Source organism: Ornithorhynchus anatinus, chromosome 2, assembly GCF_004115215.2.
Source record: "Ornithorhynchus anatinus isolate Pmale09 chromosome 2, mOrnAna1.pri.v4, whole genome shotgun sequence".
In the NCBI taxonomy this organism is placed as follows: domain Eukaryota; kingdom Metazoa; phylum Chordata; class Mammalia; order Monotremata; family Ornithorhynchidae; genus Ornithorhynchus; species Ornithorhynchus anatinus.
Window position 1 is genome coordinate 96,933,639 of NC_041729.1, and position 12,200 is coordinate 96,945,838.

The 12,200-nt window shown below is 44.1% G+C and overlaps 1 protein-coding gene across 11 annotated transcripts in view; it reads left to right on the plus strand.

The window, feature by feature from the left end:
• Positions 1-12,200, plus strand: part of PTPRK (protein tyrosine phosphatase receptor type K) — a 614,361-nt gene that overhangs the window by 587,122 nt on the left and 15,039 nt on the right. For all 11 annotated transcript variants that reach the window (XM_029054054.2, XM_029054062.2, XM_029054075.2 and 8 more), the window contains 3 exons: positions 6,831-6,985; positions 11,398-11,533; positions 11,766-11,915. In XM_029054054.2, the coding sequence (XP_028909887.1) occupies positions 6,831-6,985; positions 11,398-11,533; positions 11,766-11,915 (441 nt within the window). The remainder of the gene's footprint in view (positions 1-6,830; positions 6,986-11,397; positions 11,534-11,765; positions 11,916-12,200) is intronic.

A 12,200-nucleotide genomic window follows, 5' to 3' on the forward strand; every position in this document is an offset into this window, starting at 1 on the left:
TTGTTCAAGGTCACACCCAGCAGGCAAATGGTGAATCTGGGATTAGAACTCAGGTCCCCTAACTCCCAGGCACACACCTTTCCCTTTGCAAGACCCGTAACTTGCTGAAACCCTGCATCTTTGCCTAGGGTAAAGAGAGGATAGCACAGCTCAGCCAAATGCACTGTGGTCCTTCCTGACCTCCCATCTGATTGGCAAGACACAAGGCTTCTCACCATCCACCCTACAGTTCCAGTCTGTCTGTTCTCTAAGAATAACTACGAGCTCATCCGAGACATCATTGGAATTAGGGGATAAAAATAATAATGGTTACAATACTTGTTAAGCACTTGCTATGTGCGAAGCACTGCTCTAAGCTCTGGGGTAGATACAAGTTAATCAGGTCAGACACAATCCCAGTCCCACATGGGGCTCACACTCTTATCACCATTTTACAGATGAGGTAACAGAGGCACAGAGAAGTGAAGTGACTTGCCCAAGGTCACACCGCCCGACATGTGGCTGAGCTGGGATTAGAACCCAGGTCCTTCTCACTCCCAGGTCCATGCTCTATCCACTAAGCCATGCTGCTTTAATAGGATAGAGTCGGGGTGGGTGGCGGGAGGAGGGCAGGAAAAATAGTCTGTCAGTAAGACCAGAGTGCCATCCCAGTGCCCCCCTGGGAGAGAACAAGGTTGCCTTGAATGAGCCTTGAATGTTGGTATTTGCTAAGTGCTTACTATGTGCCGAGCACTGTTCTAAGTGCTGGGGTAGTTACAAGGTAATTAGGTTGTCCCACATGAGGCTCCCAGTCTACATCCCCATTTGACAGATGAGGGAACTGAGGCACCGAGAAGTGAAGTGACTTGCCCACGGTCACCCAGCTGATGAGTGGTGGAGCCGGGATTCGAACCCATGACCTCTGACTCCTAAGCCCGGGCTCTTTCCACTGAGCCAAGCTGCTTCTCTAAGGTGGTACATGGCTCAGAAACACTGCCTTTGTCTATGTGGAGCTGTCCCTGCCTTCACAAGCTTGTTGCCTCAGGTCAGACTCACTCCCTGTGATTCAACTCAGAAGAGGAATTTGCTTTTAGAAAAGTTATTTCAGTTGTACAACTGCCCCTTCCAGACCTTCCTTTGTCTCTTGAGACAAAGGGGAGTGTAATTTGGCATTAACTCCAGAACAGAAAGAGAAAAGAAGGATTTTCTTGCTGCTCATGCTGAAGAGGGGGGCAGGGGATCAGAATAAAAACAAAACCACTGGACTATGCTTCTGAACCAGGAGAGAGATGCTCACTTGTACCTGAACGGTGATTTCAATTTTCTCTCTATGGATGGCGATGCTCTTGGACGTAAAAAAGAAATGATTTAAGGTGTTCCAGAAAAGAGACCACTCAGAGCAGCTAAATCACAAACCTCAGGGATATCTATCAGAAAATTCTTGTTCCTGCCACCCTGATAACCAGGCCTACTCTGTCAGGCTTGGAAATCTTGGAGCTGCAACGAATCCCCAGCTCCCACCCCATAACAAGGGGGTCACTAAACCCCTTCAGGACAGATTCAGGTGTTGGAGGGGGAGGAGGTGTTTCTTTGATCTGCACTGGAGACACCAGGACCTCTGTTGATAGCCTATTCCATCATTTTATCTCCCTGACAATGAATTTCAGGCAAATTTCACCTGTTTCAAACAACACACCAATCAATCAGTCAATTCAAATTCATACCCCAGTGTTCTGTCCTTAAACATGGAGAACAATCAGGCATCCCCCTCCCATAAAATCCTTGATGGATGGTCATTATGGCCCTCTCTCCCATAAGACTTTTCCTCACAGTACTGATTTCCCATTTTATTTTCTGTTTCTACTATCTAGCCATTATTAATAGCATTTTTTAAACTCTTATCATTGCCAAGCACTGTGCTGTGCACTGGAATAGATATAGATAATTTATTCAATTGTATTAATCAGGGTTGACACAGTCCCTCTCCCATATGGGCTCACAGTCTAAGCAGGAGGGAGAACAGGAATTTAATTCACATTCTACAGATGAGGAAAACTGAGGCACAGTGAAGTTATGTGAATTGTCCAAGGTCACACTGGAGCTGAGATTAAAACCTATGACACCCTGACTACCAGGCCTGGACTCTGCCACTAGGTCATGCTGCTTCTCACAGGAACTTCAGAACTTCTCATCCTTTGAAAGGGTTCCATGACAGGGCAGCACGTTTTTCACTGTGGCACATTATTCAGGTGAAATCCTTCAAGATGATTTATCAGGCAGCAATATTATATGTCTTTGGAGCCATCTGTCTTCCATATTGAATTACTAGGTTGCCTGCTCTGGTGAACGAGTGGGAGGAGCTGGGGAAGAGGAAGGTAGGCCTTTCTGCATTCCAGGGGAGGAAGGAACCCGAACTGACCATGGGAGTAATCGCTGTTTCTTATCAAACATTCAAATCATATTTGTTGACTCTTTATGGTGTGCAGAGCCCTGTACTAAGTGCTAGGGAAGCAGCATAGCCTAGTGGCTAGAGCACAGGCCTGAGACTCAGAAGGACCTGCGTTATCCTCCCGGCTCTGCCTTTTGTCTGCTGTCTCTCCTTGGGCAAGTCACCTCACTCCTCTGTGCCTCAGTTACCTCATCTGTAAAATGGGGATTGAGACTGTGGGACGTGGACTGTGTCCAACCTTATGAGCTTGTATCTACCCCAGTGCTTAGAACAGTACTTGACACATAGTAAGTGCTTAACAAATGCATTATTATCATCATTATTATTATTACAATATAATAGAGTTGGTAAGCATGTCCTTCTAAAACCAAAGCATGTGTGAGTGGACCCCTGTGGCAGAAGGCACCCCAGTCTGGGCCGCTACAGTTTTGGTGTGGGGGTGTCGCCCAGGCAGTTGCCAAGAGCTCCTGCCACTGTCACCCTTGGGGCTGTGGGAGGGGAGGGAGTCGGAGAACTACTGTTACTACTGCACTAAATAAAAAAAATAGATCCCCTCGAATGTAAAAATAAATAAATGAATAAATAATCACCAGGCCTCCCCCCTCCCCTACTTCCCGCCATCTCCTCTGTGTCCTCCACAGTGGCCCTGAGCCCCGAGGAGTCAGTTTGATAGCTACAAACTACAAACTGCTACAAGCCTCTTCCAAAGAGCAGGGACCGTGGACCTGGGGCCAGGAAGAATACTGATTTTGATTTTTCAGAAACATCATCTCCCTCTCAGGGTCTGTGTCCCACTCTGATCTATTACCTGGAAACAAGGGGATTTTTAATAAAGCTTCTGCTTGAGACCCCGTGGTACTAGCTCCAAACCCCAGCCACAGCAGGGACAATGGTTGGGATTCCCCAGCACTTAGTACATAGTAAGCATTCAGTAAATATCACTGATTGATCGATTGATTGGGGTACGATACACATTCTCTCTGTCTCTAATAAAGTTTTAATAAAGTTTCAAATCCTGGAAACAGGAAGATCTCAGATCCAAACCCCTCCCAGGTACTAATTTTGATTTTTAGAAACGTTCTCTCTGCCTCTAATGAAGTTTCAGATCATGTTGGTAAGGACCAAAGTATGTGGTTTGTGTCATGGCTAATAAATTCATTCATTCAGTCGTATTTATTGAGCACTTACTGTGTGCAGGGCACTGTACTAAGCGCTTGGGAAGTACAATTCAGCAACAAATAGAGACAATCCCTGCCCACAACAGGCTAGTGAGGTGTTATAACCTTGCCATAAATTAAATCCTTCAACGGAGTGAAGAAAGATTTGATAACCTCACCAAGGATGGCTATAATCCAATCAGATGTAGTTTAATAGGTAGTCCACACCTCTGCCGCATACCCTTTTAAAGTGGAGTAAGAAGCAGCCTGGTCCTAAGAGTCAAAAGCACCTGGCTTCTAATCCCAGATCTGCCACTTGTCTGCTGTGTGACCTTGGGTAGGTCTCTTCACTTCTCTGTGCCTCTGTTCCCTCATCTGTAAAATGATGATTAAGACTGTGAGTCCTTTGTGGGACAGGAACTATGCCCAACCCAATTATCTTATATCTATTCCAGTGCATAGATCAGTGCCTGGCACATAGTAAATGCTTAACAAACACCATAATTCATATTATTAACTAGGTCCAGTGTGATAAGAGTCTGACCAGTACAGAGCACGTTAGAAGGGTCATGCCCCAGCTCTCTGACATGACATGCTTGCGAACTAGCGTGTCTCAGTGGAAAGAGCCCGGGCTTGGGAGTTAGAGGTCATGGGTTCTAATCCCGGCTCCACCACTTGTCAGCTGTGTGACTTTGGGCAAGTCACTTCACTTTTCTGGGCCTCAGTTACCTCATCTGTAAAATGGGGATTAAGTCTGTGAGCCCCACTTGGGACAACATGATCACCTTATATCCCCCCAAGCGCTTAGAACAGTGCTTTGCACATAGTAAGCGCTTAACAAATGCCATCATTATTAATATTATAACTTCAAATGCTTCTTCCCAGAGGTGGGGGTGGGGATAGGGAAGAGAAGAGGACAGGAAGACTAGTACCCCAGGCTAGATGGAGTCCACGCAAGACTGAGGAAGTGCCTCCAAAAAAGATGAAATCCTCACTCACCCTTCCATTTCTTCCCTTCTTTTCTAGTCTTATATTATTCATTTCCCCAGTCTAATAGTAATAATAATGATAATGATAATTGTGGTATTTGTCAAGGGCATACTATGTGTCGAGCACTGTTCTAAGTGCTTGGGTAGATATAAAGTAGTCAGGTTGGACACAGTCCCTGTCCCACATAAGCCTTCCAGTCTTAATCCCCATTTTCCAGATGAGGTAACTGAAGCCCAGAGAAGCGAAGCCATTTGCCCAAGGTCACCCACCAGTCATGTTGGAGACCCGGGATTAGAACCCAGGTCCTTCTGACTCCGAGACCCATGCTCTATCCACTGAGCTGCACTGCTTTTCCTGATTTTCTGACTACAAGGATACCCATCCTAGCCTTTCCCCTTTAGCCCTAAAGTTTCCTTACTTTTCCCTCCTGTTGCTCTCCCATGACCTATAACCCCAGCTTCTTCCTGAAGAATTTGTTTGATTGGGCAGCTAGGATATATGTAGAGTGGCGCCCGTTCCCTTGTCCAAGAGTACACTAGGGTGGTCTCTGACCTGGACCACAAAGAGGTTGTCACAACATCCAGAAGATTCATTCCACGTCCTTTTGAATTTTACCGTTGCTCTGCGCCCTGAACACCAGAGAGAACCTCGTCTTTACTGAGGATGTCAGAGGCCAATCCTGTAGTATCACTAGTTGCTTTTACACTCAAAAAGGATTTTTAACTAACCCCAGTTCCCAACCACCTCCCCATTCCCTGCCCCAGCACACACATACGCACACACCACGACCTCTGTTCTCGGCACCGAAGAAAGAAGGAATGGGGATCTGGGAATGAAACGTAAGCAGATACAAATGATTTATAGATGGAGGGAAGAGGAAGAAGAATCAGAGATAGAAATGTTAAGAACTCTTTAAAGGTCTTGTGGTTCAGAGAGGGGTTAGTGTTTTTTTGGAAAGTAAGTTTTTTGATATACGTGAATTGCTAAAAATAGGTATTGTCTTAGATGTATGCTCTGTGTTAAAAAGCTTGCTGCTACAGCCTCATCTGGCTATTTTAGTGAATAAGAAGAGATCTCAGCTCTGCCACTTGCCTGCTGTGTGATCTTGGGCACATCTCTTAACTTCTCTCAGCCTCGGTTTCCTCTGCAAAATGGGGATTAAATGTCTGTTCTTCTTCCCTTTAGATTGTGAGCCCCATTTGGATCAGGGACTGTGTCTGGTCTGATCATCTTGTATCTACCCCAGCACTTAGAACAGTGCTTGGAGATGTAATAAGCACTTAAAATACCATTAGAAAATTAAAAAAACTTTCTTGAGCCTCCTTTCTGGGCACATCTCCTATTAACAATAAGAGGGACGTCAGTAATCTGAGCTAGCTAGAAGTGGGGAGTGATGGTAGCAACTGTGCTTTGTTTCCTGCAGAAGAGGGAAAACTAAAATGGAGGGTAGAAGAGGGAAAAGCATGGCCTAGTGGAAAGAACATGGGCCTGGGAGTCAGAAGACCTGGGTTCTAATCATGGTGCTGCCAATTGCCTGCTGTGTGACCTTGGGCAAGTCACTTAACTTCTCTGCGCCACAGTTTACTCATCTATAAAATATATAATATATTCCTCTTCTCCCTCCTACTTAGACTGTGAGCCCCATATGGGACAGAAACTGTGTCTATCCTGGTTAACTTGTATCTTCCACACCATTTAGAACATTGCTTGATGCACAGTCAGTGCTTAATAAATACCGTAATAATAATGTCATAAAAAAGAAGGGTATGTGGTGGAGGTGTACTGACTGGGGAAAGAGTGAATTGATCAGCTGGTAGGGTTTTTGAGCACTATGTGCCGAGCACTGTACTATGTGCATGAGAGTACAACACAGTTGGTAGACACGATCCCTGCCTTCAAGAAGTTTACAATTTAGTGGGGAGAAGAGTAAAGGAATTATGATGGCACTCTCACAGACTCAGTCATTCCATCAGTGCTATTTATTGGGTGCTTACTGTGTTTGGAGCACTCTACTGCATGCATGGGAGAGTCCTTATTGTCCTCTCCCCTTCCACCCCTAATTTTTCCCTGTGTCTCAAAGGGAGGTGAGAAATATCAACTTCGACTCATCTTTTTTTTTCTTACTGTACATAAGACTGCCCATGTTGCACTATTGAGCTGCGCTAAAAGAAAGCGTTGCAGGAGCTTCCCCAGCACGATATTGATGTTAGCTTGGTTTCGATTTCCTTTTGAAGCCTTTCCCTTGTCTTTTCCAGAGAGGCTACAACGAAATCCGTGAAGTGAAACAGTTCCATTTCACCGGCTGGCCAGATCACGGAGTGCCATATCACGCCACCGGGCTCCTGTCATTCATCCGCCGGGTGAAGCTCTCTAACCCACCTAGTGCTGGACCAATTGTTGTACACTGCAGGTGTGTGTGTGTTTGTGTTTGTGTGTGAGGGGAAGAAGGGGTTGGGTTATCCAGGAAATGATTCTCTTGCAGTTTTAAGATTTGGTCTCACGGACGTGAAAACCTTTGCATATTCTTAGAATGTTTTTACAGCTGGTATTTTATTTGAGATGTGTTGTTAGAGTGTGTTGAAGGGACGTTTAGTTTTTCAGTAGGGTATAAAATGATCATCCAGTGGCTCATTATTTTGCTGAGAGCGGAGCCAACGTTCAGTGCCAACGGCTGAGTTGTTTCCCGATGAGTTTTGCAAGTCCCACGTCATAAAAGGCAGTTTGTTGAAATGGAGATTTCTCGTCAAATCCAGTAAATCCACAATAGGGCCAGCGTTCTGAAATGAATCCAGGGTTAGTAATTGGCCCAGGTTTCAGGGAACTTGTATACAAAAAATAATGGAGGATCCTAAAGGTTATCTTATTGAGATCTAGCTGATTTAATGCCAAATAGAGAAATGTGAACAGCTATGCTTTCTGCTGATTGCACATAACCTGGGTTCTAATCCTGGCTCTGGCACTTGTCTGCCGTGTGACCTTGGGTAAGTCACTTCACTGCTCCGTGTCTTAGTTACCTTATCTTTAAAATGGGGATTAAGACGGTGAACCTCATGTGCGACAGGGACTGTGTCCAACCTGGCAAACTTGTATCTACCCCAGTGCTTAGTACGGTACCTGGCACACAGTAAGCACTTAACAAATGTCATTAAAAAAAATAACAATCCAAACCTCTTTGTCAGTGACATAAGACACATTTTAAGTCCTTGCTTTGAAGAGATATCAGAAGCAGAGTGGCTTAGTGGAAAGAGCCGGGGCTTGGGAGTCAGAGGTCATGGGTTCTAATCCCGGCTCCACCACTAATGAGCTGTATGACTTTGGGCAAGTTACATAACTTCTCTGTGCCTCAGTTACCTTATCTGTAAAATGGGGATTAAGACTGTGAGCCCCATGTAGGACAACCTGATTACTCTGTAACTCCACCAGTGCTTAAAACAGTGCTTGGCACATAGTAAGTGGTTAACAAAATACTAAAATAACTGTCCATTCTAAGGCTCTGTCTCACAGTCAGCAAAGTCCTTCTCCACTACACTTCATTTATAGCTCATGATAAATGTACCAATAAGGTGTTGTCTTACTATGCACCCAACTTAATTAGTATTCAAATGACTGCGCAGTGGAAAAACAAAGATGAGAATGGAGTCATCATAAGAAAGAAGCCATTTTGGTAAAAGTCAAGCAGTCTGATATTCTCTCCCGTTACATTCCGATCACAGACCTTTGAAAGGGTGCATGGCAAGACCTTGAGGCCTGGGAAAGTTCTAGAGCTGAATTGCTCTGTGGAGTGAATTTCCCTAATAAATGACTTGACTTAATAATAATGTTGGTATTTGTTAAGCGCTTACTATGTGCAGAGCACTGTTCTAAGCGCTGGGGTAGATACAGGGTAATCAGGTTGTCCCACATGAGGCTCACAGTTAATCCCCATTTTACAGATGAGGGAACTGAGGCACTGAGAAGTTAAGTGACTTGCCCACAGCCATACAGCTGACAAGTGGTAGAGCCGGGAGTCGAACTCATGACCTCTGACTCCGAAGCCCAGGCTCTTTCCACTGGCTTAAGAATGTGAATGACAACTGGTAGTGATTAAATGTGGACAGTACTAATTAATCCCGCCTCTGCCACTTGTCAGCTGTGTGACTGTGGGCAAGTCACTTCACTTCTCTGTACAGTTACCTTATCTGTAAAATGAGGATTAACTGTGAGCCTCACGTGGGACAACCTGATTACCCTGTATCTCCCCCAGCGCTTAGAACAGTGCTCGGCACATAGTAAGCACTTAACAAATGCCAACATTATCATTATTATTGTACTTATTGAGTGTTTACTGGATCCAGAGCACTGTACTAAGCTCTTGAGAGATTACACAATAACAGTGCTGGAAGACAACATTCCCTGCCCAAAGTAACTTTATTGGGCAGGGTGAAACATTTAGATAACATAACCATATAACAGGACACAGATTTTTCTCTTTTCTTCCTTCTGGGTAGGGATGATTTTTCAAGGAATGGAGATACAGTCACTCCAGTTTGGCTGTGATCCTTCCAAAAGGCCTATTAAAGGGCCAGATATAAATGTTAATCACATGGCTTTCTTACTGTTTACTGACTTTAACCACACAGTGGTTAAAGCCAATAAACACTCCCAAGAGTCTCTGGGAGCCATTTTGTTAAGCAGCCACACTTTGCTTAGAAGATACAGAATATACCACTTCCTTCTGAAAAATGTCAGGTATCCTGGTTACAGATTTGAATTGGTTGATTTTCAAACGTTTTTCAACTTGGGACATCCCCTCCTGACACCCAAGCCAAAATGAAAGAAGAGGGGAAAAAAACCACTGCTCACTGCCACTGCTACTACCCATCTGAATTCTGTCTTTCCAGTGTCAATCATATTTACTGAGCGCTTCCTGCGTGCAGAGCACTGTACTAAGCACTTGGGAAAGTGCAGTATAACAATAAACAGACACATTCCCTGACCACAATGAGTTTACAGTCTAGAGGGGAAGACAGACATTGATATTCATTCATTCATTCAATAGTATTTATTGAGCGTTTACTATGTGCAGAGCACTGTACTAAGCACTTGAATGTACAATCCGGCAAGAGAGACAATCCCTGCCCAATGACAGGCTCACAGTCTAATTGGGGGAGACAGACGGACAAAAACAAAACAACATAATCGCAATAAATAGAATCAAGGGGATGTACACAGCATTAACAAAATAAATAGGGTAATAAAAAATATCTACAAATGAGCACAGTGCTGAGGGGAGGGGAAGTGAGAGGGGGAGGAGCAGAGAAAAAGGGGGCTTAGCTGAGGGGAGGTGCAGGGGGGAAGGGGAGGAGCAGAGGGCAGAGGGGGGAGCAGAGAGGGAGCAGAGGGAAAAAGAGTAGCTCAGTCTGGGAAGGGCTCTTGGAGGAGATGAGCTGGTAGCACCCTCTATGCATTCATTCATTCAATAGTATATTTTGAGTGCTTATGATGTGCAGAGCACTGTACTAAGCACTTGGAATGTACAATTCGGGCACCCTCTATGCAGATTTTACAGGCCAGGAAGAAGAACTATGCAGTGAGTGAACCCAGAAGGTGCAGTAGGTTAGCGGTCCCCAGTTAAAAACCTTCCGAATGACCCTCATTAACTTTAGTAACCTGTAGCCCTAATTTCTGGGACCTCTTTGGAGCCACCTCCTCCTCCTCCTCCTCCTTCTTCTCCTCTTCAATATTCTAGAACTCTCAACTCCCAGACTGAAGGGCCCTGGACTATGAATAGTTGGTCCAAGTTTCAGATGCTACAGAATGGATAAACTATCTATAGGTTTTGGTTAAATCCTGTGCTATCACACTCTTATTGGTGACTGGATCATGTGTCTCTTTCTATTTCTTAGGTAAGGTATTGATTTTCATTTATAAAGTCCTGTGAGGCAAGTTTCTAGATTACTCAGGATTCACTGCTTTCCGTACATAGAGGAATTCTGCCAGCAGGTCCAAGATTAGCATTCCTTTTTTGTCAGGGTTCTTTGAACCCCAATTTAGGGAATTTAGGAGATACATTTTTCGGGTGATGATCTTAGTTGGTAAAGATGGTAATCCTCTCCCTTTAGTTTCTCCCCCGCCCCTCTCACACACACACACACACACACACCTTGAGTGGCCACCACATAATGTGTACCGGAGTATCTGGTAACACATTTTGCTCAAGGATGAGCGATCTGCAATTATTATCCATGAGCAGTGAGCAAAACTGGGATCAAGGCACTGGCTTTTGTAGAGGCTAATACGTCAGAGAGGGTAGAGCAATTTCATCCGTTTTATTTACAAGTCTCCCTTTTCCTCTGCATACACCAATCAAAATGAAAGGCCATTTTCCTAAAACAACTAGTCAGTTCTCTGTGCTTTCTCAACGGGACCATCAACCTGTGGACTTTCTTCCCCACCCCGCCAACAACCTCAATCCCATCTTCTCCCAAACTTGTCCCCGGATAGTATGAACCCCTGAAAGCCAAATCCCACCCTGAATTCACCCACAACTGGGGGCAAACATCCTGAAGATCGCCAGTGGCGTGACCAATGATTGTCTTGCAAGGTCTTGTAAGTATCTGAGGAATGCCTTAGGGGATGGTCTCCCCATTCTCCTCCACCATAGTGCAGACAACAGGGAAGAACAGTTTGTATTTTATAATGACAAAGTCCAGTGGCATTGGAGATGGTGTTAATGGATGTTTTTCCGGATTGTTAGCATTCTACTAAAATGATCTAACCTGGAAGATTACCTGGATGAATGCATTTTGGAGAACTCTCTAAATGTGTTTCCTTAACTCTTAGTGCCGGTGCTGGCCGAACTGGCTGTTACATTGTGATCGACATCATGCTGGACATGGCAGAACGAGAAGGAGTTGTAGACATTTACAACTGTGTCAAAGCGCTACGATCTCGTCGTATCAACATGGTCCAGACAGAGGTATGGTAGTTTATTGTTAATGGTTGTCATGTCTCTCTATAGGCAGCAGAAAGAAGGAATATTTCATTATTAGAATGAAAATTAATGTTTCAAACACTATAAAATATCTTTCAACAAAGTGGATATTTATAAAAAACAATGATGCTCTCTCTCCATGCATTCTCTACCCTTGAAGAAAGAAAACTTCTATCTTTTTTATTCTTTAATGTCCTTCTCTTTCTTTCTTTTCTAGGAGCAATATATCTTTATTCATGATGCTATCTTGGAAGCTTGCTTATGTGGAGAAACTGCCATTCCTGTCTGCGAATTCAAAGCTACATATTTTGATATGATTAGAATAGACTCTCAGACTAACTCATCACACCTCAAAGATGAATTTCAGGTATTTACAGTTTTCAGTGTTTTTTTCTTCTAGGCCACTCACAGCATTTGCCTTTGATGATGGAAACATTGTTATAAGGAAAGGTCTTTCATAGCAGATTCATAACCTTAATCCATCACCTGTTTTTTCTGAATCTATCACTTCTCCCTTTGATAGTTTTAGCAATCACGGTAGCGATAATGCAATGACTTTAAGTAATGCTTTTATCCCATAGGAGTTCAAAGCACTTTCACACTTTTTATATTACCCCACGATATTCTTTGTGAAAGAGGGAGAGGCAGGTGT